Source organism: Vidua macroura, chromosome 5, assembly GCF_024509145.1.
Source record: "Vidua macroura isolate BioBank_ID:100142 chromosome 5, ASM2450914v1, whole genome shotgun sequence".
Classification (NCBI taxonomy): Eukaryota; Metazoa; Chordata; class Aves; order Passeriformes; family Viduidae; genus Vidua; species Vidua macroura.
In genome coordinates, this window is record NC_071575.1 from 39,491,594 (window position 1) to 39,519,401 (window position 27,808).

At 39.5% G+C, this 27,808-nt stretch overlaps 1 protein-coding gene across 5 annotated transcripts; it reads left to right on the forward strand.

Moving 5' to 3' along the window:
- The first annotated feature begins 335 nt into the window (after positions 1–335).
- On the forward strand, positions 336–21,509 carry MDM1 (Mdm1 nuclear protein). 5 transcript variants are annotated; one of them, XM_053977271.1, is made up of 15 exons: positions 336–643; positions 1,593–1,698; positions 2,841–3,193; positions 3,619–3,735; positions 5,496–5,639; positions 7,239–7,372; positions 9,506–9,605; positions 12,414–12,452; positions 12,818–12,993; positions 13,375–13,656; positions 15,343–15,485; positions 15,606–15,706; positions 16,626–16,866; positions 17,920–17,988; positions 20,197–21,509. In XM_053977271.1, the coding sequence occupies exons 1-15, from the start codon at positions 488–490 to the stop codon at positions 20,301–20,303; spliced, it is 2,268 nt and encodes a 755-aa protein (XP_053833246.1). In that variant the 5' UTR covers positions 336–487; the 3' UTR covers positions 20,304–21,509. The 5 variants fall into 5 exon arrangements, with proteins under 5 accessions (XP_053833246.1, XP_053833244.1, XP_053833243.1 ...); XM_053977270.1 differs by lacking the exon at positions 336–643 and adding an exon at positions 1,023–1,099; XM_053977269.1 differs by lacking the exon at positions 17,920–17,988 and having other exon boundaries at positions 407–643.
- Positions 21,510–27,808: the final 6,299 nt, after the last annotated feature.

A 27,808-nucleotide genomic window follows, 5' to 3' on the forward strand; every position in this document is an offset into this window, starting at 1 on the left:
ACCAAAATTGTTGTCTTGATCTTGAAATTCATGAATAAAGATGTGCGAAACTTGAAAACACTATCAGTGCAGCACCTTTCTTCGGCTCCCCCGCTGCTGTTCACATGGCAGAACATTTTACTTTGCTCTCAAGCGTTTCGTTACAGATCGGCGCTCTCCCGTGTCTCACATCGACAGTAACAAATTGCTGCTCACCAGTTATACAGGGTCCCAGCGGACCTAAACTCTGCTCGAGTGAGTGGGTCTGGCAGTGACATTCCTCCCGTGCCTGGCTGGGCGCTTTGCAGAGGCAGGGGGACAAAGCCCTCGCTCCAGCAGCTTTCCCCAGAACAGCGAACACGGGGAGGGTCGGCAGCCACGGGCAACAGGGAGTGTAAACAAATCGCCCGGCCGTTCTAGGGCGGTACGTCCATCTCTGCATTTTTTTTTTTTTTTTTTAACCACCCTCTCCGTTCTTTTTACCGTGATACAGTCAAAACCAGTCAGGATGGAGATTAGCAGGGGGAAGGCAGTCAGAAAAGCGACGCCCGAGGGAAGATCTGAACAAGAAGTTGGATTAGGATCTCCTGACCGGGTGGTTAGGTCGGGTGAGGCGGCGAAGGCGGACCGGCAGCTGACACGCCGTCGCAGAGGCTCCAGAAGGGTAAGAAACTTGTTTTTATCCTTTATGGAAACATTATTTTTGTAGCAACGTAAGGCTGCATGCGCGGACACGTGATTTTTTTGTAACCAAGGCGCCTAAGATCCCCCAGGCCTTGCGATGCATTTACAGCGGGTGCCTCCCCGTTGTGCTTCCCCAGACACACAGCGCCGGCCGCACAGCACCGTTACCGGGGATCAGTCTTTTAGCGTGGACAACGCGGAGACAACAGCCCCCGGCAGCACCGCTGCGAGCGGCGCCGGCTGCCAACATGGCCCCCAGGCCAGGGCCGGGAGGAAGCGGCACGGCCGGGCGTTCCCCGCCCGCCCTGGGCGGCCGCCGCGCAGGCGCACGGCCAGCCGAGGGAGGCGGACCGGGCCGGGCCGGGCAGGGCCGGCGGCGGGGCCCGGGCCCCGGCTCTGCGCTGGCCGCGGCTCCACCATGCCCGTGCGGTTCGGGGTGAGCCGAACGGGAGCGGGGCCACGCGGGCCAGGCACGGCCCTGGGCGCAGGGGGCGGCAGGAGCGGGGCTGTGGCCGGTCCTGTGGTAGCGGGGAAGGGAAGGCCCCTGCGCTACGGCACCGGCCAGTAAAGACGGGTGACAGCGGGTCCAGGCTGTTTTTGTTCTTGAAACCATTCACTTGAAGACATAAGATACATGTGGTTGTTTTATTTCTTGGGGTTTTTTTTTTTTTGTTTGTTTGTTTGTTTTTTTTTTTTTTTTTTTAATGTAACGTTATTTTTTGGTGCGTGAAATGCTTCCACGTTTTCTCAGCAGTACTTTTGTTCTCCGACGGGGGTGGGTTTGGAAGATGCAGAGCAACCTGCCAGCTTAGCTCATGCTGCAGCAGCGTATTGGTGATTTTCCTCCCTTCGGAGATCTGTTACCGGCAGGAGCAATGAAGCACGATGTGCACCGGTGGCCTGACACGACTCCTCTCTGTTTGCTGTAGGGACTGAGTGAATACAAGAGAAACTTCAAATGGAGAAGCCCAGAGTTTTGTAGCCCATCCCAACAGCAGAAATCCTTGTGGGCAGGACTTCGGTCGGATCAGTTTGGTAAGTGCCCCTGGAAACTGTGCTCTTGGTTGCAGCCAAGGCCTGGAAAGCTTCGCTGTGATGAGTGCATGGCCACAGTGAACTGGTGGTGTTTACAGTTTGTGCACTTTGAAATTAAATTAAAACCATAGTCTTGGTCATCATTTAGACAGATTGTGGTTTTGAGCTCCATATTCTTTATGGCTACTGAAACTTTATTTTCAATTAGTGCTATTTATATAAACCTTATAAAAAGGAGTTTCTGACATGCAGCATAAACTAAGACCCAAACATGAAACGCAGGTGCAGTGTTAACCCATATAGGTGTGTTGAGGGTGGGATTGGTTTATCTGTGATGTATGGAAATAGTAAATAAAATTCCATTTTTAAGAGGAGGCTAACTCGGGGCAGAGTTTGATAAGGTAAAATTGTTATGGTCCGAACAGGTACAGCTAACTGAAAGAGAAGGTCAGGCACTATAGCGAAAACCTTGTGATACTGTAGTGTAGGATTTAGGGATTGTAGACATTATCATGACAGGGAAATGTGGGAATAGAAAGCAGCAGGAAAAGGAAATAGCACTTGGATTGAAAGGCCTATAGGGAGCTGAGGAAGAGGGTTAAGGTAAAGAGTCATGACAACTGCAGTGCTCTGAAAAAGAGTAGTAAAAAATAGTAATTATTGTAGTGGCACAAGGCAGGGTAAAAAAAAAATAGGTGTAGTTCACTGCAACTGCAGTCTGTGTAATTAGAGTACAATGCATTTATTCCTACAATAATAAGTGTTCTAAATTATGGCCTTGTAATTAAGAACTGACTACTGACAATAGGGTTAACCATGTTCTTTCCACTGGCTGTGTTAGTTGTTGTTCAGCTCCCAGAATCAATTTGCACAGGATTGTCCTGTGGACATTTCTGCTTTATAGGGTTTAATCCAACATGGTTCTGGACCACCATGTTCCTGTCCCTTTAGTGGAAAGGAAAGTCATTTGCAGGTAGGAAAGAACACAGAATTTCACAGCCATGCCCATATTTCATAGTCTGTCGCTGCTCCAAGCTTTCTAGTAATAGGTTGTGTGATAAACTTTCAGTTTATTGTTGTTATAGAGTGATATTATGTCTTCAGTGAATGTTCCTGTTAAATCTAATACGGCTTTTTCTCAGGAATCACGAGAGAACCAAAATTCATTTCCAAGAGAAGGGTACCTTACCATAATCCGCAGATTTCAAAGTCCCTTGAATGGACAGGAGATTGTGATTTGAATGACCCGCTGGAGACTGAAGCTGCAGAGTTGCACACTGACCACAACAATGATAATGGGAATCAGGAAAGACTTGAAACACCAGAAGGACCCAGACTCCCCTCCAAAGTTCAGTCACATGTGGTAGATTCTGGTGGTGAAATAGCTCTTGCCCTTGCAGAGAACAACATGAAGAAATCACCCTCAGAAGCTCCACCAAATCAAAATGAAGCATTTTCATCTCCAAAAAAGGAATCAGAAAAAATGGGTAATGGGGTAAGGGAATAGTTTTTTTTTTTTAATTGACCAGTCTAAAAATTACTAACAGTAATTTCATACCCATGCTCAGACTCTCTCGTCCAACTGTTTCTCTCTTTCCTTGGTTTTATATTTTGATACTCTTGTAGCTTCTTTGTTGGGAGAATCGTAGATTTCTTAATTCAGTAGAATTTGCTCTTCATTTGCATCTTTGGAATGTGTCATCACTGCTGATTTCAATTAAACAAGGATTTAGCCAATAATATATAGATTTTTGGGATAGTTGACTATAATGAGAAAATGTACTTTTCATTCATTTTGTTCTTTAAACCAAAACCCAAACCGTTGTTTTGAAAGTGTGTATTGAAAGATGTTTAAGTTGCAAAATATGCAGGAAAGGGAACAATCGTATTTTTTTTCTTTTTTTTTTTTTCCATTGTCAGTTTCACAGAGCCCTTCAGAGGAAAGCAGATGTAAATATCCCCAGAAATTCTGAATATCAAAGCCAGTTTGTCTGGAAGAGTCCTCATGAAAAGTCACCAATACTTGCAGCTGAACAGGTAACATTATAGAATCCAAAAAGCAAATTAATACTTTCTTTTACATATCAGCAAAGTTTTCCTTTCAAAAATATTTCCTTTTTTTGCTCTTTTGGTGGAGATCGACGAACTTTAATGTTGTTACTTTTTTTTTTTTCTCTCTCTCACTATACAAAAGTGTAGCATAATTGGATTTGTTTCCATGTGATTCTTTATTGTGGTCAGGCCTAAGTATTTGTTCTCCTTAGGCCTTATATTTTGTTCTTTCTAACAGGGTTCTGTTCTTCTGTTTGCATTAATTTATCTGTGTTGCACCAGTTTCTTATTCTCAGTCTCCATCTCTGTGCACCTACACTTCTAAGCCCTAAAGTGTGTCTCTCTAGTGTTTTATTCTTTCGTGAGAGCAGCTTATAGTTAAAAGTGGAGTTTTCTGATTTTAAGATACTCTTGTGACATTTTAATGCATCTCATGAGCTTTTGGGCTTTGTAGGGTTGAGAATGCTGCTTTTTCTGGTGAGACCACATAGAGTAACTGAGTGTGAGACTGCTTTGTGTTTTCAATTAACTGTTACTGGGATCAGGACTTAGGAGACTCAGTCTTTTGGTCATTCTACAGTGTAAAGCAGGCACTTCTGCATTTGTTTTCTCTTTCTTCAGTAAAGTCTTTCAGAGGCAATAAATGTTGATAACTAAGATAATCCTATCCTGTCTTTTTCTGTTGGAGTACCAAGCAAGTAGATTTACTGCAGGATATGTTTCCCAGCAGCCCGTTATCCAATGAAAACTTACTGAAATACATGATATAGAGAAGTCAAAGGAGCTTTTGAGGAAGAGGCAGTTTCCAGGAAGTCACCTTATGGAAAAAGTCAAATTCCATTTGATTCTGTGTGCAATCAGTTTGATAATTTCATTATTAATGCTTGTAAGCACTGTGCTTTTTTCAGAAGAAGACTTTTTTTTTTTACAGCTTACACAGAAGAAGAAGAAGCAGTGAGAATAAGTCTGTAGGCATTACACATCCGTGGATAAGTAGAACCTAGGGAAAATTTAATGATAAAATTATACATATTAACAAATTTTTATTGTTCACTGAGAATATGATGTGATTGTAAATATACCTCAATACTGACAATCCATTTCCCTTGAATTGATTCTGTGAAAATATCAAAGTTATCCAAGTTAGGTTATAATTCAGACCTAAATTCTCATAGCAAATCTATGGAAAATACACGCTTCTCAAATATGGCAAGGTTGTGAAATTTGGAATCCTATGACCACATATTAGGCAAATTCTCTACCTGGATTTATAATACTGTGGTAGTTGAAAAGGATTGGATTTTAATTTGCCCAAGCTCTAAGCATCCACCTCTAAAACTCCTTGCAGTTTTCTGTTACTTATGAGAAGGACATGTACTGAGGACTCATATGGAAGTTTTATGGCATGCCTTTAAAAAAAACATGATCCTACATACAGCTCTGAAGGTGAACAAAAAATAAACTAAACAAACAAACAAAACCTCCGATAGTAAATTTTAGTAAGAAGAGTGTTTCATCACAGGTTTAACTGTGTCTGACTTGGTCACTTTTAAATGTATTTAAATTTCTCTTTAATTTCTCCTAGAAGTTCATTAGTCTACACATGCTGTATTTGTACAGATGACTCTCTCTCTGCTCATATGTGAGTGTATTTGTGTGAATAAGTTCACAGATTTTGAAAATTTAGCCTTAAGGTAAACAAATCACACTTTTTTTCTCTGTTTTGTTTTCTTCCTCCCATGTAGCTGATTTGCAACACAAAGAAATCTATACCTCCAGTTAAACCTCCTGCCATTACTTCTGAAACTGCATATGAGAGAAATTCCAAGGGGTCTCCTCCCGTTAAGAGTCCACAAGAGAGAGGTGTTACAGAAGAGAAAGAATTTCTGGTGTGTTAACAAGTAAATACTTCTCAGAAAGAAAAGCTTTATCAGTAGTTCTGCAGTTTTGATCTATTCTGTATGGGGGTGGGTTTAGGTTGAAATTATTAGTGTTGCTAATGACACTGGATTCAGTAGTGGTTTTACTGTAAAAGATGGAAAATAATTCTGTACAGCTCTGTTCTTTTAGGGGCTCTGTAGTGGGTCCTCTGTAGAGCATTTTTTTCAGTTTAACGTTTTAAGTTTCTGAGTTTTGAAGTGATTTTATTTTTTTGCTGTTGTTCCCAATTGATGCTCTTTTTTTAGTAATTAGGATAGTTTCTGTAATCTAAATCTTTAATTTATACTCTGGTACCAGTGTTGTGTCTTGGTGTGCAGTAGGGCTAGATGGGAGGTCTGGAACTTTTTGAATGTCGTAAATCAGAGATAGTGAATTTTCTCCCCACAGTGGCAAGCAGTATCTCTGTACTCTTTTCATGTCACCTGACTTTGCTATGACTGGGCATACATCTTCCTTTTTTTTGCCTTTCTGAGTCAGCTGCCTTATGACCTGTTCCAAAAAGCTGTCATTCTGTTTTTTTGGGAATCTTCTGGCCTGGGTTGTACCAGCTGTGTGGTGCCCCCAGTTAATCTGGGGTCTCCTCACCACCCATCTCTGTTGCTGGTAGAACAGAAAGCGCCGTTGTGAGACAAGGTGTTCATTAGGACCACTGATGAGCTAAAGGTGTACTTAACATGCAGTGCCTTGGCTTAAACTAAGCCATTGATACTTCTGAGGGGATTGTTGGCTTGGAGATTTTATCATTTAAAACTCAGATCTGCCCAGTTTTTAAAATCCCACCTGGGGATGAGAAATTTTATGTCCCCTTTTGCCTCGTAGTAGATATGAAAAAAGCTCGAAAAGCCTGAAGCTTTCAGGAAGCATTTATTTAGTTTTAATACTGGAATTTCAGGTCATTTTTCAAGAACAGCTAAGAAATGAAGTAAGAGGAGTCATGAGAAGGGAATTTTTGTGAAAATGCCTAAAAACTTGTTGTTTATACCAATACCTCGTCTCTGATGAGTATCTTGAAAAAGTTCTGGGGGATTTTGGTGGGCTTTTTTATTTTTTTACGTTGAATTTGAACAATATCTTTGAAGATCTCTAGCAGAATCAGAAGTTATGCATTGCATTTCTGAAATAATGAAATAATCAGGAAAAAGAAATCTTTGGTGCCAAACCCAAACAAATCAATCTAAGCATTTATATATATATAAAACAAAATAAATATTTTAAAATTTGCCTTTTGGACTCAGGTTAGAATGTGTAGCTATCATATTTTATATCTGCGTTTCATGTGGAATTAGTTCTGTAAAGTGGTCACAATAGATCATCTAGCTAGAGTGTTGCACTCAATCTTAACTTTGGCATTTTGCTAGTTTATTTTTATGTTAGCAAAAGAATGTGGTATATTGTATTAAATATTCAAAATATTAAGTATTTTGTATTAAATATTCAAAACAGCTAACAAGAAGATTAACTGTTTGCAAGTGCTTGATGTCAAAAGAAATAAGAGGGTTTTCAGATTGTTAGCTAATGTGGTATTTTTAAAATTATCTTTGCCTTAGAGTAAGAGGGAAGAACCGTTTCAAAAACCAGCAGAAGATGCAACAAAACAAGGGAAATCAGAACAGAAACATCCTAAACAAAATAATAAGCAACATATCAGTCCAAAGCCCCTCACTTTACATACAAGTCGTGGGTATGTATAAAATAGGAAAACCTAGACTAGTGGGTAGGCGTACAGCAGCCCAGTATTTAGGATGATGGACTGCGGACCTTTAACCACACCGTGCTGCAGTTGCAGGGGCAAATGCTCCTTGCAGTGCTGAGATTGAGCTGCTTGTGGGTATATCTAAACCTGATGTTTATTTCCATCCTCCCCTCTGGGCAGTGGAAGTGGAAGCTTTGTAAACACTCCCATTCAGTTGAACCTTGTGATTCAGTAACAGTAGTAGTAATGAATACAACATGAATGAAATAGAATCAGTGCAGTGCTGCTGCTAAACTTTCCACAGGTGCTTTGGAAGTTGTAGTCACCTTTCAAACTACTTTATCTACTGTGTCCACACCTTAAAACTGTGGTGATTTTACTTGATGTCTGCTTATTCTGATCTGTAAAGCTTTGTGTGCCTGAGTAACAAAAGCAAACACACAAGGTAAAGGAAAGAAATCTGTCCTGGTTAGAGTAATCTGGCAAACATAGAAATGAGGTGAAATTGTATGTTATTGAGTGCTATCAAAGTATCTTTTTATTTCTGCCACATGCCTACATTGCAAGAATTGAACTCTTATTTCCATTTCATATACATCTGAGATATGTCAAGAACAATAAAAGCCAGGAAGTAGACATTTCAAATGCATAGATTATTCCATCTCTCCTGTGTTTCTGCTTAATGTATGCCCAGCAATTGCTTTCATTCCTTGTAGCAGTGTTAAGGCATTAAATTGAAGATGGGAGGGAAGACTTACCTGCTTAAATGCTGGTGGATATTGGGAGTTGATTACAAAATGATCACCCAAAATTCTATGAAATGAAATTGGTTTATGGAAAAGTGAGTAGATACAGTATAGCTAAAACCTTTGACTACTTGGTTTTCATACTTTTTGCAGTAGATTGACTCAGTTTTGCAGTGAGTAATGTGCAAAATTCTTGATCATTTGCTGCGTCTCTTTTCATATAAGGGCAAATTTCTGCCTCTTATGCCTTCAGTGTAGTAGCACAAGACAAAATTCTCTTAAAAGTCACTCGGCAAATAGCTGTAAAAATGTGCAAGTTCTCAATATGCAGACAGGATTGTTACTTGTATGCGAGCTGTGTTGCAATGTATGGCCTGCTTTTGCTTTTTGCAGAATGACTGGGATTCAGGTTCAGCAGTATTGTGTTTCTTGTGCTAACCCATTGGTTTTGCAACCAAAAGTGAAGGATTTCTCTCAGTTTTAAAGAAAAGGACATACTGAGAGAAATTTTGAATATAAAGGGTTTTTCGACCTTCATATTGTTTACAAGGTTCATTTTATTCTCTGACTTCAGTCTTTTATGACCAATTTCTGAAGAAGGATTGAAAAATAGGGCTTTTCCACCCTGTGCTGAATATATAAAAATATGTAAAAATTAAGTTGGTAATGTTCTGAAGCATGATTAAATCCAAAAATATCTTTAGATTTAAGCTGATACATCCACAGTTCAGTGCTTAAGGACTCGAAGTACTACTTACTGCCTGCTATAGGTTATATGATATTAATTTTTCTGTGTTTGTATGTGTGTGGCAGAAGGGAAACATGAACCCATCTTTTCAAGTACTGAGGCCTTTTGAAGATCAAAGCCACTAGGATGAATTATACTGACCAGTGTTCTGGCAGTCAGATGTTTCTAGCCCCAGCAGCTCACCCCACCCATATGCAGAGTGCATCTAAAATGGAGTTCATAGAAGGAAATGTCTCAGACACATTAATGCCAAACCATGCATTTTTACTTAAATGTACCTTCATCGGTGACTTAAATCAAGGTCCCACACTTTGCATTGAAGTAATTGAGGCTGATGTGTGTATTTTGTTCTGGCTGTCAGAGCAAAAGCTTCTGGTGGAAGTGTTGCAAGGAAAAAACAGTAGGAGTAAGTACTTGAAGGACTGCCAACTGTGAATAAGTATTTTTCACAGCTTTCCTAGTTGTGTTGGTTTGAGTTGTTGTTTGTGCATGTTTTTTGTGTCTCATTGGCGTTCAGGTGCAGGTATATTTATGCTTGTTGAGTAACTTTAAAAGTGTTCTTAAAGAGTATTCTCTTTAAGATATCAAACTTTACTCTTTTTTTTCTCCTCATTCTTGATTTCTTAGGAAGATGAACACTGAATATAGGTCAAAATTTTTGTCTCCAGCCCAGTATTTCTACAAAGATGGAGTTTGGTCTCGTATTAAGAGTAAAGCTCACAACCAGGTGAGTATTCTTAGAAAATCTGAAGCCCAGTTGTAACATAGAAGTGTTCAAAATACAGGGCTCAGTGATAGGGGATTCCAAGGGAATAAAAACAAAAAGGACAACATATGTATCAACCTAGGTTGGCTTTATGGTCAGGCTCAGTTCAGTAGCTTACCGTGCATGAATCCATTCAAAGCAGTCCACTGAATTCTGTCATACACAACATAAAATAGAGAATTTTTCTTGTAAGTTTCAGTCTGTGTATTTTCTTGTACTTTATTCAGAAGCTGCTATCCATATTATACTGTATATGGAGTCATTTGACAGAACTGTGAAAATGCTGAGTAGCTTCAAGATCACAGCATTTCTTAGCATTATTAAGTGTGATTCCCGAGTTAGTCAAAGAAATCAAAACCATTAATAGTGTGCTAAGAAACTGCTAGAGCTAGCTCTGCAAGTCTGATTTCACTGAATTGACTTAGTCTTCTCCCAGCTGATAGAGGGAGCCTTTGTGGGGCACCTGTGTGTGGAAAATACTTGGAAATGTGAGTTTCCTCATCAATTTGGACCATGGTGATGTGGAAGGTAGAACTGGAGGAAATGGTTCTAGGGTGATGGGTTTTGATAATACAGGTTCTCTTTGAAAATAAGGAGAATTGCAGGAGTAGTCTGGTACTTCAGTTCTGTGTTTTCTTGCTAGATTTAATCTAGCAAGTAATTTTCCTTTTAGCGAAAAGAAAGAATTTCAGAATACGTACAAAATGCACAATGAGGAGTAGATCTCAATATTTAAAGTATATTAAAGTATGAGATGATTCATAATCAGAATTTGTGTATGAATGCATGAGACAATCCATTCTTTCTAAACAGCCTCAAGAGGACATTAGAGGGCTGAAAAGAAGCAGTATTTTAATTTTTATATGCATTGATATATGCGTATAACTAAGTAACTAAGATTGCAAAATGTTATGAACTATTGCATGCAGCATAAGTGGTATACTGAATGTTTCTGTAAAATATTATGTCATTTTTCTGGCATATAATACTTTAATTTGTTGAAGCTGCATCATGAAACATTCAAACCAATAAGGAGCAGTGCTCAGCTTCAAGAGCAATTGACTGGTAGGCAGCTAAAGGGTGGGCCTTGGGATATAATGTGTTTGTGGCACAGTCAGCTGGGAGGAGTCAGTGCAGTACAGTGAAAGAATGAGGAGACTGCAAGTGAAGGATGGATGTTAAACTTTACATGTGGCATTTAATTAGAGCGTATGAAAAATCAAGGATTTCCCACACTGTCGAGATATGTTTGGAGTGCATCAGACTTTTCCACAGAGATTTTCTTGCTGAAAAGGGAATTGCAGGAAACTAGAAAGAAGCTACTTGGCATGTGGGTGACTTTCTGTCCAAAGCAGACTTTCTGAAGTTCTGAGTCCAAACAGGCAGATACCAAAATGGAATCCTTGTGTGACCGTAGCCATAGTGATTACTTGTAGGCTGCTTCTCTGCAATTTATTATTAAGGATGCTTTTCAGCAGTTGAACAAAAAAAAGTCTTTTCTAATTATGCTTTTGAAAAATTAATGTGGGCAATTCGTAATTGCATTAGGACTCCCTAGGGCCTGTGTCCTGCTGAGTTAATGCTGCCTGCTGAGTTGCTGAAGGAAATGGTTGTCCTTTGTACTTCTTCACAATTCACGGGAGACTCAGTATTCTTCCTCCCCCTGCAGTACCCTGTTACTCTGGATTTACATTCCTTCTGTTCTGGCTATCATAATTAATTTTTTATTCTTCTTGTTAAACTGAGTAATCCAGTAAATAGCTTGCACATCAAACTTCAAATTCTCCTTTGAAAATGACAAGCATATCTTTTTAATGGGCTATTCTTTGGAAGTTTAGTGGGTCAAGTTATGGGATGTTAGCTGGATATCCATCTGCTGCATCCACTTACTTTAGTGGGATTAGCTGAGTTTAGCCCACTAACTCTGTTCCTTACAGGAGAAATGATGTGAAATCTATCATGAAGGAAGAATAAAAAAGAAAATCTATGAAAGTGTGGTAGAGGAAATGTCAGTATTACTTTCCTGCTCTTTGGCAAAATACTTATTGCCTGTGGACCATTTTTTAGTAAGTCAGAATTCACACGATATCACAAAATTGTTTTTAATAATTGAAACATAAACTTATTGGTTTTGCTTTTTCTCCCTGCACTTTAATTGTGTTTGGGTGAAGGACACAAGACAGCAAATGTTTAAATGGTCTTAACTGTTAAAATGGTGGTGTATAATGTTTGAAGAGGGGGGTTATCACTTTTATTGTTTTGGAGTAAAATTGACACCTGAACAGTTTTGTATCTCATTCCTGCAGTTACTGATAGCCTAGAAGGAATAACTTTGGTACTATGTCTTGCATACAGTAGCACCCAGAGTTCTTGTATTAATCTTAACTTTTCACTAATGTTTATGTAGCTAGAGACAATTGCAGTGTTTGCAGCATACAAACTCAGTATTACACCTACACATAGATGTGTTGATTTGAATTTATCATAAATTAGTGGGGAATGTATTTTTGAGCGTTGATGTTTAGAAAGCTAAATTGATTTCCTCAAGCTTGGCAAAAAACTGGTGGAATGCCAGTGCTGACTGTACTTGTTTGAGAGCTTTTTATTGAATCTCAGGGAGGCAGCATAGAGCTATGTTGACAGGTTTTTAGTATTTAATTTCTTACTTAGACTGAAGTAAAGTTACAAAGATGATAATAATAATATCACTCTTGAGTGTTGAGAGGAAAAATAAGAAATTTAAAAATGACTCTGTATTCTTCTCTTTAGGCATCTCAAAACAACCTAAATTCCATGTGGTATATGGAGGTTGGTTGCATCCAAGTTCCTCTTTCAGTGTTTGGAGCACTGTGTTTGAGCGCTGATGGAAAAACTAGAATCCAGCACTAAACTCATTCCTAGTTACTGCATAAGTTTTTGTGCTTATGGAATGAATAATTGCCAATTTTGCTTTGGCTTCATGGCTCAAACACGCTTACTGAATATATTATATTTGCTTTCCTCTTCTTACATGTACTGTGGCATGCAATGCAATGTTTGTGCTATGGCTGGCCCTGTATTATGTATTATGACTTGCTTTTCTCTTCTAGCTGCCAGTAGCTAATGCAAATATTTATAGTAGCCTAATAGTGAAGTTTAAACAGCTGTGAAACTTATGAAACCTTGATGTGTAGGTGAGAGAGCTTCGAGAAAGAGCAAAGGCTTATAGGCAACGAGTAGAGGGAACACACTTCTCCCGATACCATTTCAATCAGATCCTGTCTGATAATAACAGTCTTTGGGATGTGTCCTCAACTTCCAGTTCAGAAGAAGGAATCAGCAACAACATCAGAGCACTAGATCTTGCTGGGTAAGATTGTCGTTCTTCCCTGTTACTCTGCAGCTTTGAAAATGAGCAAAATGCTGCATGTAGATTTGTATGGAAATAGTTGGTTTTTGAGCACTTCTCATAATCTAATTTGCTGTTGAAATTGAAAATACAGCCCTAATTTATGTTGGATTTTTGGAAAGGGTAATATAGAAAGAGTCTTCATAAAATCTAGTTTGCAAATGGGATGTGCTTAAGCATCAGATAAAACTGCAGTGGCAATTTAACCATTCATCATGTCAACCATACTAGTTTTTAATGTCTGAGCTGTTCTTCTTGCAAAGAACTGAACTGGATGAGTGTGTTCTGTATAGACACATGTATATTGTGCAAATCTGTAATAATACAATCTTTCTTACCCAGTGTTTCTGAAAAAGAGGCTGCAGCAAGCCCTTATGTGCTACAGCAACCTGACTCCAGAGAACAAGCTCATCAGGACAACACAAAGAAAGACATGTCAGATGCTTTAACTGTTCCAGTCAAAAGACGTTTAGTTTGGGACAAACAAGAAGGTACTGAAGAAAGGGAAAATGAACATTCAACAGAAGAGAAGGAGGAAGAAAAGTCAGATGAACAGGCTGCAGTCATGGCCCAGCAATTAGAACAAAAAAAAAAGGATGCTAAAGAAGATAAGAAAACTGAAGGGTAAAACGGAATGTTTTTTTGATGTATATATATATATATATATATATATATATATATATATATATACATGTTTGTAGGTTAAATAGTTTTTGTATTTAAGAAAGTGTAAATTGATATGGTAGTACTTCTATTTTGAACAGTATGAGAAGGTTTAAGACACTGAGCTGGTTAACAGAGGTGGACCTATCATTAAAAATACTAGATTTCTAACTTGCAAGACAGAAGTTTGTAGACTCGTGAATGATTCTAATGTTTTTCTCCAGAATGATGAAATATGCAGTATGGGCCTCTTAGAACAGCTGCCAAGTTTAGTGAAAATTAAAGCTCATGATTTACTTCAAGTTGACAGTGTAGAATTTGATAGGACAGGATACATGCTAATATTATACTTAGGCATCTATTTTTCTTTAAAAAAAATCCTGGACAAAGATTAAGGACTTAGAGGAAAAAAATAACTAATATCCACCGGTGATTATGTTACTAAGCACAGGTGGGAAGAATGTGGAGGGGTATACAAATTTTGGGAGATCAGCTCAGTATGTGCATAGTATAGTATTTGACATTTAAGAGATCCAAATTGTATCTAGTTTCAGAAGTCTCTGGCTTTTTACTGTGTAAGTTTTGCCTACCTTTTTTTGTAGAATGATTTTTTAGTTTGATAGACATTTAATTCTGAATAGCTTTGACCCTTGTAACCATGTCAGCTATACATTTTATATTCCTTATTGCATCTTATCTTTGGTGTTGCAACACTAATGAAAAGTAAGAAATTGTAATTGTCTCCATATGGAATAGTACCATGTATTCAAACAAAAGAAAAATACTGAGATGTTAGACTTGAACAGATATTAAATGCTGGCTTTCAAAACCGTCATCTAGAAACCTTTCTAAGTTTCTGTTTAATTCTAGAGGTAGTCTAGTTCCAGAGATGTCTCTGATAGACATTGTCAATTTTCTGTCATCTTGCAGTGGGTTTCTCTGTGTTCTGGGATGTGCACTGGACTCAGCCATGCAGAGCAGCTTAATGCTTACATGTTACACCTTCTTGAGAGCTAGAAATGAGGAATTCTTTGCCTAGATGTGTCTTTCACGAACTGATAGAATCAGATTTCTCCACATTGTGGATATGCTGCCACCTCCTTTTGAAATGCACCTTGAGGCAGAGGACTGTAGTGGTAGTGCTGATGTATATTATATATACCTATATAATGTAAGATATATATATATATATATATTTACATCATATTATGATGTACATTTAATAAACTAGAGTTACAGAAATTTGGGTTATTTGGCTTCGTTTCTACTCCGTTGACTGAAGAATGTCAACCCCACACTCCCACCTCTAAGGCAGCAACCACTTTCAAAGTTTTTCTGGGTTCAGAGTTTTCCAGCTCTCTTGTTGAGCCTCTGTATTGTGCAGCAGTATGCTCAGGGTTTTTCAGGACAAAGGGAGCCTGGATTTATAGCTTGAGACTGTTCAAAATACAGAAATTGAGGCTTAAGGGCTGGAATCCAGGACTCCCCTTGGCAAACAAATGTATTAGCTACAGGCTGTTGAGGTGCTAAGGCCTTAACTATCTTGCCTTAGGCTTCATTGTAGGAATGGATTGGAAACAAAGCTTGAGTGCAAGACTCCTGAGTCCATCCTTAGCTAATCCTTTAAACATTACTCATTTTTTTCAGTGAGAATGCCTTAGTATTGAACACTTCTGCAGCTGTGTCAGATTCTTCTGTATCCTCAAGGAGAGGCAGCAGGCACACTACTCCGAAGCTGAGATCTCTTGCAGGAACCCCAAGGACTCATGATTGCTCTACTGCACCTGTTGGTAAAAAGACTTGCAAATGCAAAGCAGTATTTCAAGAACTAAAGAAAAAATACATAATTGAATTAATTTATTAGGTTATTTAATGTAATAAGGCATTTTTCATTTTTTCCAATACAATAGGAGGTACTGTTCTAGCGTCTGCTTCTAAATTCAAGTCTTCATCTTCACCTCAGAGAAAGCAAAACTTAGCAACAAACCCTACAAAAAAAAGGTCCTTCCAGGTGAGGAAGAAAAACAAAAAACAGACTTGCCATTATGAATTTTAGGAATGTTCTTTTTAAGTAATAATGAACAATTTATTTAAGAAATCTCTTTCTTGAGTTTTTAGTTGCTGTCTTAAAATTGTCAGTATCTGTGACTAAAAAAGCCACGTCTGAATACTTAGGTTTTTTTGGGGTGTCAAAGGAGTTGAGACAACTGGAGTGAGATTAGATGTGTTTCAGTTTGGCTTCTTTGGCTAAATGCACAGGATCCATTTACAGAAAAATAAAAAGGTTGCCTTTAGAATTTCCCCTTAATGTTATTGTAGCCATTGATATAGGGCACAACTCCAGATTGCTTGAGCTGGAAGAAATTCAAGAGGGAGAGGCTGGGTGCTTATTTAAAAGGTAGGTTAATGTGCCATAATAGTTTAACTTTTCCTTTCCTTTACTTTTGTGCTGCTTCTACTTTGCAGCTTTGGTAGTTACTAAAAGAAAAATAGAAACATCTGGGAGTTGTTATCCTCAAAATTTTGATAGTTTCTTGTCAAGTTCTGCTTGCGCCATGTTCTACAAAGAGAGCTCCATTTAACTGCATACATCCTCTGTAGTAAGTTCTGTAACAGAAGCAGACAGTTGCATGAGAAGTTGGTTATGCTGTTATAAAATCTAAAAAATCACAGTTTTAGAAAATAAGCTCTTGGTTTGACCTGATTAGATTACTTTCAGTCCATGTTAAATACTTTTTATTAGGAGCAGATTTTCTTTGCACTCACAAGCTTGGAAAACTTTTTCTTTTAGTACTTGCATGAGAAGTATAACAGTGTAAAGTCAACATTTGCTGCATATGCGAGGGTCTGTACTTGGAGGCTGTATATGAGATGTTGTGGTTTTGTGCTTTTTTTGATCCTTCCTTTTTTTCTTTCTATTATGTTTGTAGCCTGATGTGAAAATGGAAGCCACTTCACTCTTTAACTCTGCACCTGCTGGGCTGGGAACTGTGGATCCTCTGCCACTTAGGCAGGATCAGTGGCCTCCTAACAGGGTTGCTGATGAACAAGTTCCTCTTGCTTCCACCCATCAAGAGCAGTCAAAGTCATCAGAAAGCCGCTCTATGCCTTGCTGGAGTCCCTCTCATCGTATTCAAGGGACTCTTAAGGATCCAGAATTCCAGCATAATGGTGGGTTTTGTTTATTACTGTGTTAGAGTGATGCGGGGTATAAATGACTACCTACTATGCAGTGCTCAGGCCAAGAGGTGCTGAGCTTGCCGCCTTACAGTATCTACAAACAATGTGCTGTTTATAAACAAAAGCTTTTAAACTATATGGCTGGTTAGTCTTGCTGAGGAAATGTGCACAACATCCACCTTAGTTTCAGATTCCGCTGATATCACTGTATTACAGTGATCAGTTTGTTGTCTGATTTTGCTTTATTAATTCCAATAAATACTACTAATGAGAATAATTTGGTTTAGCATGAACAGCTCTAAATTTTAATATTTAAGCTGCAACCTGGATGGTGTGACACTCTTCCAGCTGCAGTTGACAACTACAGTGTGTAAGTGGGACCTTTTTGATGTAGTATTATTTTGAAAGAGTTGTGGATTTCTGAGAGGTAAGCTCCTTAAAATTATTTCTGCAGGATAAGGAAACTAGAAAACTGTCTCTAGAAGGTTTATTGGATATTGAGGAAAACATTTTCTTGGCTGAGGACGGATTTTGTACCGAAGCATTTCAAAAGTTTTCAACAATGTTTAAGGGTACTGGGGATGTAAATTTGATAAAGACTTCCTGTCCCCTTAGTCTCTATTTCAGTAAGATTTTCCATAGCCGCTTCAGGTCCCACAGTTCTTGGTCCTTTGATTAGAGGAGATTAGCTAAAAAGTAGTATTTCCATTCTAGAACAGAACAAGCAGTTGTCAAGTTAAGCGGGAAGGTGAAATGCAGAGAATTTCCTCAGAAAGGTTAGAATTTGTGCTGGTTTCTAGTTCTGCACCTTGAGTGCAGTTCATAAAGTGACTTGTAGCATGTACCAAAGAATGGTGTCTTGAGAAGAAAGCAGAGGAGCAAGATTCTTTTACCTCATCTTAGGGTAAAAGAGTCTGGTAGAATTTTCATGTGTACTATTTATAAGACTCTTGTTACAACATTTTTAGATGTTCTAAAATGAAATATTATCCTTGGTCTGTTTTGAAATTATTCAAAACTGTGCCTTTTGACTTTTTGTCCTAGGGAATCTTGGCAATCCAAAAGTGAGAACTTTCCAATTGCCCCTTCAGAAAAGAAACTGTAATGATGAAGGTATTTCTTGTCCCAGAGTATTACTGTAAATCATGTATGTAGCCTAAATAAATTTTAACTTTTGCATGAATGTGAGATGTTTCTAAATGCAGTAAGTAATACTGGTTTATGTGTTTCCCTGAATAGCTACAGCATATTTTTATCAAAATAATTTGAATATGTTCAACCTAGTAATCTGAAGTAGGAATATGAAGGTTTAGGGTAATATGAATAAACCATTAAATGTGGCTGAAAATTAACAGACCATTGTGGCTCTCAATATGGTTACCCTAGGTTGGTTGGTTCCATACCTTAAATTGTTTCCTGCCCACACATTTTTAAGCCTTTGTGTTGATAGCAACCAAAGGAAGCTGCAACACAGCCCAAATTGCAGCTGGAGTAACTTTGGTTGCAACTTTAAAGGTACCACAAACTTCAGGATAAAGGTTTTGCATGTGAGACTTTAGCCCCAGATATGCAACATAAAATGATCCCTCTGACTTTAATTTTCCCACTTGTCCTCTGCTCAGTGTGTTAGGGGTGTTTATGGCATGGTCCTATTCTGATTACTGTTTTGGGCTTTTTTTTTAATGTTTATTTTAAAGTTAATCTACGAGAGCAGCCATTGCACAGCTGCATCTTCTTGGCCTTTTTGTGGGCAGACACAAATAAACTCTTTCAGTAGCATGAGTCAACCAAAGGCACTGTATCTGTCATACGCTTCTTCTTAGTGTGGTGTCTGAGGTTGAGCCTGGTGTGGTGCTGTGCTAGTTGCAATCACCTGTGTTTGGTTCAACTCAGAGTATGGCAGAGCAGGTTTATATCTGAATCTGATTGCAGTTTATTTATAGTTATACCACCAAAAGCTTATTTTTGTACCCCTTGGCGCTTCTTTCTCCTTGGGTTTTAACCAAGGTTCAGGCTGATTCTCTGTTTTACTCATTGCAGTTGGCTGCAAAATATGTGAGTGGTGCAGATGGCTCAGCCAAGCTTCTGTGCAACTGCATAAAACATGCAAAATCCTGTAGTACTCTGCAGCTTGCAGCACACAGATTGCTGCCCACAGATTAAATGCTGTAGCTGCTGTTTCTTTTTTATTTTTCCCTGTGAGCTGAATGGTAATGTATGAACTTGCAGAAACAGGTGAAATGGGCCAGCTCACAGATATTTTTTATGCCTATTTTTGTTCAGGTACAAACCTGGGAGTTATTCAAGTGACATGTCAGTTTGCAGAAGTGCAGTTCAGTTTTCTTGTACGTGGGGATATAGTTATTATACATAGTGTGTGTGATTCTGTTACAGGTTATTAGGAACTCTGTATTTTAAGAATTTAGAAGCTCTGCTATAAAGTTAATTCAGACACTGACAGAATACTGGTGCTGTTTGGATTGAGGAATTTTTTCCTGTTTTTTTTTTTTTGTTGGTGAGGACTCTGGTAGCTAGTGATACAGTTCTTTCTAATCCATTGCAGGAGAATGCATGTAATTAAGGTCATTTTTCATAGAGAGCATCTTGACAGACCTGTAGCAACATTTTAATAATGCTGTTGAAGAATTAAAATGTGCTTTATCAGGCAAGCAACATCAAGACTGATTAGTTTCAGGAGTTTTACTGTGTGTGAAATGGACCCTGTATTCAAAAGGAAGACCCTTCAAAAGTATATTTCTGAAGCCTGCTTCTTCTTGTTTTTGTGGTAAACTTCTGTTTTCTTCAGAGGACACGTTCCTTTTAGCCGCTTTTGGCACACTAGCTGGATTTGGCACAGAAGGTCTCCTCTTGGCAACATGGTTTCTGAGTCATATTATTCTAAGGCTGTCTGCTTTGCTTGAAGCAGTGGGTTGCTTTCAAGAATATGTCCTTACCGGAGTCTAATCTATATAGATTTCAGTGGCAGAGCAACAATGCCTGAGGTCTTCTGACACAGGAGAGTAAAGATCAAGGTGACTTGGAGAATTGGGCATTTCCCAGGTGAACACAGGGGTTTCATTCTGGAGTTTTGCGAGAGATGGGCACGTAACTCTCTTAAACTTACCTGACATACTAGAGGCTTCCTTGTGAGGTTCTTCTCCAGCATGTCAGTTGCTAAGTAATTGAATCGAAGTGTACTGTGGTACTGTTTTAGCATCCATTGTGAAAGAGGGCATAAAAATATTCAAAAAATGTCAGCTGTATTTGAATATGTATGTTTAATCTTCCTATTTACGTTTTCCCTTCTTGCTTTCCCCACAGATGACAGGTTTTCTGAGATTTCTGCTCGCTCGGCAGCATCTAGTTCTCTTGCGTCTCAGATACTGGAACGAGCTCAGAAGAGGAAGGAATTCTGGGGCAAGGCATAGTCTCTCCTTCCTGTTGTACAGAAACTATTCTGTAAAATGATGTATTTTGTATAGCTTGTAGTGTACATTTTAAAAAATTGTGATTGTAGGTTTCACACAGCATCTTTTCACTTACCATTGATAAGGCCCAAGTTTTAGGACTTGCCATCCCAATTGAAAGTCAAGTATTGAAACTGATGATGTTGAAAATTAATGTTCTTTATGTCTGAGAGTTAGGTCTTAATCCACTATGTTACAACAGCCTTGTAAGGCTTTACTTTTTTTACAGTGCTGTGCCACCTTTTGACACTGAGATATTTTTTTTTATGGAACCTGTGTGTGACTTTTCAAGGTATTCTGCAGTTGTGCAGTATGATCTGGAACAGTATTTGGGGGCAACACTATTGTTCACCAAATATCTCAGTTGCTTTATTTTATCAAGTTATCTTAAGGGCAGCTATGGTATATGTGTTTATGTTACTGTATGAATTTTTAGCATAACACAGTGCTGTAACAAAGAGTTACTACATTTACTACTTACTGCTTTTAACCTTTTACCAAAAAATTCGAATGTCTTAATGACACTAACATAGAGTGTCATTAACTGTAGAACAAACAGGAGTTTAAGAAAAGTGAAGCATTATGGTTTGTTCATTGTCCACAGGTTTTTGGCCAGGATGACTGTCAAAGTTCAGAGTGTACAGTACTGCAGCTTGTCAGCTATATTGATATGAATGCTTGTCTTGTAGACTAAGACACGTGTTAGTGTTAATTTCATCTTCTCTAGAAAAAGCGAATTCAGCCACCTTAACCAGTGGTGTTCCCCAGCTCCACTTCAAACTCAGGTATTTAGGACTAGTGATCTTTCTAAGTAAACTCGAATGATTTTTTTCTTGACTTTTATATTTTAATTACCTCTTATCTGAGTTTCCTGTTTTGGAGAGACTGATAGCATTATGATTGTTACAGTGAAAAGTGTTTGTGATTTATGCTGACAGCTCATTTTATCTTTCCAAGTGATGCAGACAAGTTAAAATGAAGTAGAGGAAATAGGTGGCTAGCAAGCAGTTTAGTTCTCAGTTTGGCTTCAGGTTTTAATACAACCTAATTTGAAAATTTTGTACAAGAACAATTTGAAATTCGTACACACTTGATTGCATTTTGATTTTGTATGTAATTATGTATGCATATTACTGAAAATAAAAACTGTTGTTTGCTTTGTTTCTATTTAAGTTACACTGGATATGTTGGCAGAGCCTATTATATTGGCATTTCTCTGTTTAGTTCTCTGTTTCACCTGTTCAGCTTGAATATCTGTGGACTTAAGAAAGACAAGATGTTACTCAGAGCTGATCTTCAGAAAGAGTAATTTATTGAAGCTAGGTGTGTTGACACTAGAAATCACAAGTGGCTACAGGTATTTTAAATGGTGACTTGAAGCAGATTGGGAAAGCCTGGAAAGGCTGCAATGCCCAAAGGGTCAGTCCCCAACAAATGATTTTGTTAAAGAGTGAGTGAATTTGTGCTGTCCAGTACTGATCATGTTAGAAAAGGGTGTTTGCTTCTTCCAGAAATTGTATGTTACAGTAGCTTCCTACCAATGGACTTGTTTGAAACAAATCCAGGTATTTTATTTTATCTCAAGGGCTTCTGGGATTGTTCTGTGGTGTACACTTAATGTGTAAGTTATAATTGGTCATAAAATTTCTACTGAAAGGGAAAATATGTAACAGTGTTTATGAAAATTTCTGATTTTCCTCTAAAATGATAGTTTTGTAGTGGAAAACCTAAGGGCTAAAATATTTTTGTTCAGTGTGGTATGTTACTGTGATGTGGGTGCATTAATTTTGTGGTACCTATCTACATTATTCATATCAACGTGTTCTCCTTGTTTTCCTGGCCAAGACCTCTCATCATCTGTTATTTCTCTGTGATACCTGTTAACTGACTTTTATGAACTGTGTTCTCTTTCTTTGTTTTTCTATGTTTGCCTGTTTTTCCTGGCTGACAGCTCTGTCAAGAGTTTTTTTTGCAGGTCTGATTTTGAGGCCTGTAAGTCATAGATACTATAACACCATATGTGCCAGTTTTGCTTATAGTGTTGTCTGTACTGGTACAGGTGAGTCTGGTACATCTTAGGTAGCTCTGAGTTTGTTAGATGTGTGCAGTATGGTGCAGTATTGATTTCTGCCAGGGAGAGGGTAGGTATGGTAAAGGAGGGAGACATTTTTGTTGCGTAGGGGTACACACCAATTTAGGTGTTAGAATGAAAGCTCATGGTGTCTCACACATCAGTGGACATTATTACCCATCTAAACAACTTAATATTTGCCTGAAATGTTCTAATTGAATTACTTCTGGACAGAAGTTTTCAAAGGGAAATGGTTTTGAGTTATGCTAGTGCAAAGCTTCTGAAGTGTGTTCTGTGGTCTTCAAAGCAGATGTAAAATTCTTTGTGCCAGTTCTCTGCTATTGTTTATCTTCTTCAAGAGGGATTTTGGTTTTTCTAAATATTTCAGACCAGCCTTCAAACATATTTCCCGTTGCTCTTTCAAGCAAGCTGAACATGGAAAAATGTTCAAAAGTGCACCCTTTATTAATAATTACAAGTGTGTGCTGTGCACTGAATGTGTATTGTTTTCTGTCAAGGAAACTTCAGAAAAATAAGGAGGAAGGCAGTTGCCAATAGGAGATGTATCTCAGGAATAAACAACCTTTTGAGCTTGTCAAATTAAGGTCAAGATTTACAAAACCAGCACATTAATAACTGACCCAGTCAGTAAGTGTTGAATGTCTTCAGCTGCTGTTCCCAACTTGTCACCAACTGGTCAAGGGAGGTGAGGGAAGACCTCATTGCAGTCTGCAACTTCCTTGTGAGGTGAAGAGGAGGGGCAGACACTGATCTCTTCAATGTGGTGCCCAGCAACAGGACCCAAGGGAATGGCCCAAGGTTGTATCAGGGGAGGTTTAGGTTGGATATTGTAAAAGGTTCTTCACCCAGAGGTGGTTGGGCACTGGAAAAGGCTTCCCAGGGCAGTGGTCACAGCACCAAACCTGTCTGAGTCCAAGAAGTGTTTGGACAATGCTCTCAGGTATATGGAGTGACGCCGCTTTTGTTTGCTGTGGCCTCAGGTGGCTGGGAAGCCCAGCTAGCGCTGCCCTTTGTGAGAGCACAGCTGCCACATGCACGGACGCTCCAGGGCTAAGGCGTTTGCCTCCCTGCTAGTGCAGAGCGCTCTGGCGTGGGTACACAGCTTTCATAGCCTTACGCTGAGAGGAAGCAAAGGGACGAGAGAAGGCACACTTTGCTCTGCGGGCCTGAGAACTTTTATTTCCCGCGTGGTCGCAGCAATGGCTTGAGCGACTGTCCCCAGGTCAGCGCGAGGCAAAATGGCAAATGGACAATGAAAGCATTGGGTTAAATAGGGGGCGGGCGGACAGGGGTGGAAATCCCCCTCGCCCAATAGGGACAGACAACAGGGGAGTGACGTGGGTCACAGCAACCTGTGGGAACATGACAGAGGTGGGTACAGCATTCTGGGACAAACAGCATTGCAAAGGTGGGATGATTGCTACAGAACTTTCAAGAAGAATCAGATTGACATGTAAGAGCTCCTGTGGTAAGTGACTCGGAGTGAACCATTGTGAGGGGAAACTCAGTAAGTAGTCTTCTAGTGTTACTTTAATCACTATGAGCATGTTGTGTAGTGGGTTTTCAGCCTTTTTTGGGTTAATAGAGCCACATCTACTGAATTGCTGATGGATTCCTATGTGGTGAGTAGCAACCTTCCAAAACAGGTATGGTTTCACCAATGTCTTACAGGTAGCTGGAATTCCCTCTGCACTCAAGGGCCACAGCCCAAAACCCAGTGTGTGTTGCAGTAGGGTGAAAGAAAATGAAATTATTTACCAGCCACCAGCTTTCTCCTCCCCTCAAAAATTCTTGGAGCCCAGGTACTAATACATTTTCCTTATCTGATTTCTGGTGTCATTGCTCTGTGGCAGGTAACAGTGGAAGAAAAAGGGATTTCCAAATCCGTAATACTCAGTGAGCAAATCTGTGGTACTTGAAGATGGTGTAGGAAGCACAGCTTCTTTGACCAATTTACTGTGTGCTTATTTGCATGATGCCATGTTGATTAATCCATCTTCCTGTTCTGCAAGGCTGAGCTGACACGGAATGATCTGGTGTCACAGCAATTCTTAACCATGTGGTAAAATTTGTCAGCAAAGAGCCCCATCACTATTTGATGCAAGTGGAAGCTTTGCTGTGACCTTGTTGACCAATTTTTACTGTAACCTGAAGAAAAATGGTTTCTTTACCTAGATGCACACAATTGTGTGATAAAGAAAACAAGCTGAACAGTTATTTTAATTGTCAGTGGCCTAAAATTAATGTCCTGATTCTATTCAGCAATTATTCAGACCAGACTGGAGTCTGGGGAAGAGAGAATAGCATGGTGGAGCTGTAGTTAACTTTTAGGTATGCAGTAATTTCTTTGGTTTTCTGTGCACTGGAACCCAGTGGGAAAGTGTTAATCACAATAGCAGTCGTCACACCAAAAGCAAAACCTGAAGAGCAGTCAGTGGATGGTAGGTAAGGGAAGAACTCTGGTTTCATGAAAATCCAAGTTTTGGTTTGCTTTTTGATTCAATTTTTCTACTGTGTTGAAGGACATCTGGAGTTCCATGTAAAAATGTTAATGAACTTCCTAAATTTACTAGTATTTCCACACTTCATCTGTGTGGGATGTAAGCTGACCTTGTGAGAATTCTTTTTCACAGGCTGTGTCCTAGAGAAGCTCGTGGAGTGACTGAGGAAGCCTGAACTTGGCATGTCAAATGTGCTGTGCCTGGGAAGCTGAAGGATGGCACTTGGTTCTGTGTGGTGTTGTGTTAGGGTGGAGGACTGAGAACTGCACGAGATTGGTGTGAAGACTGTCCTTTGGGAAAGCAAGCGAGGCGTGGTTTATATACAGCTTTCACAGCTTCTGTTGGATCACTCGTTGCATTCGTGGGGCTCTGTTAAAAGTGTAAGAGCAAGAGCATTCACATGCCAAGAGCTTGCTCTTTGCAGGGAGAGTTGGGTGGTAGAGCTGGGGCAGCAGATCTTGCTTAGTGTAGATGGTTCTTCAGTGGAAGGGGCAAAGGACAACTTGAGCTTCTTACTCCCCACTTTCTTCAGAGGTCATGATAATGTTTTCTAGTAAAGCATATCAGCTTTGTAAATGTGACTGACATTATATTTATGTCAGGTAACCTTATGGCAAGGTAACTAAGGTAAACTTGTGAAGGTTTCAAGTGAACCTCAGAGTTTTTCCTTTTAACTGTGTTTAAATCTGATATACACGTACTGTCTGTATATGTATACATATACAGAGTTATTTTTTTATGTAGTAGCTAGTATGGGGATCTGTTTTGAAATTGTGCTGAAGATAATGTTGATGATACAGAAGTGTTTTCTTTATTGCTGGGCACAGGATCGAGACCTTTTCCACTCCTCACCCTACTCCATTAACATGTAAGCTGGGGGTGCACCAGAAATTGGGAGGGGACACAACCTGGACGGCTGACACCAACTGACCCAGGGGATATCTCACACCATGTGGTATCACGCTCAGCATATAAAGCTGCGGAAGAGGAAGGAAGTGGGGAGACATTCCGAGTGATGGTGTTTTCCTTCCCAAGTAATCACTATGCCTGATGGAGCCCTGCTTTCCTGGGGCTGGACACCTGCCTGCCCATGGGAACTGGTGAATGAATTCCTCATTTTGCTTTACTCATGTGTGGATTTTGCTTTACCTATTAAACTGTCTTTATCTCAACCCACAGGTTTTCTTACTTTTGCTCTTCTGATTCTCTTCCCCATCCCATTCCAGTGGGAAGTGGGTGAGTGTATGAGTGGGGCTTAGTTCTGACTGTGATTAAATCACAATTGTGTGTACATATGTATATATACATGTATCATTTTTTCTAAAACTCAAGGTGTCTTTGTAGACATGACATACTGTCATGTGCTGGGATGTCTCCAAAGCAACTACTTTAGGTTGTGAATTAGAATAGGAATGGCTGGCAGGATCCAGAAAGCATGTACTTCTGGATTTCTCCCTTTCTAGGCCCCTTTCTGGTTACTGGGTTGTTGTGACACATAAACGTAATCTGCAGATGAACCCTGTTCTGGACAACTGGGTGCCCAGGTCTTGCAAGGTTGTCTGTGTGCACTAGGGAAACTGCTGAGGCTCAGTGCTCCCCCAGCTAGAATGGGCCTGTGAGTTGCCAGAATGGTGCTCTCGTGAGGAATGATTATTTGTGTTTCCAGTGGGAAGCTGGCTCCAGCCTGTTTGAGTATGTTAGCTTACACGACACGTGGCTAAAAACAGATAACTCAGGAAAACAACGTCATAATTCCTATGCTGTAGCTATTTTTTCTGGCCCCATGAGCCTCACATTCTTGACAATGGTTCTACTCCAAGAGGAAACTCACTGACTCACAGAACTCTCTTGGGAGATGGGCAATAGCATAATCCTGGTCTGGGGAAGGGCTGGGGCAGGAGCTGTTGGCTTCCTAGGGATGGACACAAGTTAGAAAGCTGCTGTTAGTGACATGAGAGCTATCACCTTCTCTAATGGCTCTGTTATAGTGAATAACTGAGCTGCCAGGGGCTCACTCTCAGGAGATGCTGGGCTCAGAGTCTCAGTGGAAGTGCTGGTGTCTGGGCACAAGTACTTCACCTTAAAAAGCGTTCCTTCCCTTCAAAATGGATTAATATAATTACTCTGTTACATGATAAAACTTCTAGTACTTGGTCAACCAAGGTGCTGGGACTATTTCTTAACCTGAGTAACTGTTTATTACTGGATGTTGAATTATAAGCCAGTTTGCAAAATTCTGTTCCCATTTAGAGTGGTTTTCTTTGAGCTACCCTATGTCATTAATTCCACTTCATCATGTTACTGAGTCATGGCTGTGCAACCACACCACACATTAACAGGAAGCTCAGAAGTTTCAGTTCACCTGATCTGACTGTTCACAAGACATAGTTGGACACATGTAGGTCACTATATAAAGTGATAGTTGTATAATACGTGTGGGACTTTACGCGCTGTATTAAAAGAGTTGCCATCTGGTGGAAGGGTTAATAGTGGTGCCTTTGGTGCTGTGAGGCTGTGTGCACTGACGTGGTCTCAATTCTCTTTTTTCCCCTCTTTGTGAACGGAGTGTTGACTGCTGTTGATAAGTCTTATTAAAACTTCTTTATGTTTTACTGATGTTGGCAGGAGTTTTCTGAAGAAGCAAGATCACTGGACTAGCATCTATTGCAGTTGCACTGACACAGGGTGGGGTTTTTTTTTTGTTGTTTTTGTATTAATTAATCAATCATTTTGAGACTGCTGTAGAAGTTACTACCTCAGTGGTCCTGGTAATAACATGGTATTAACACACTAAGAACACTGGTAGCAGTAATATAGTGTTGTCTCAACGTATCTCTGGTTTGCTTCCTCTTGTATTTCCCACTATATGGATG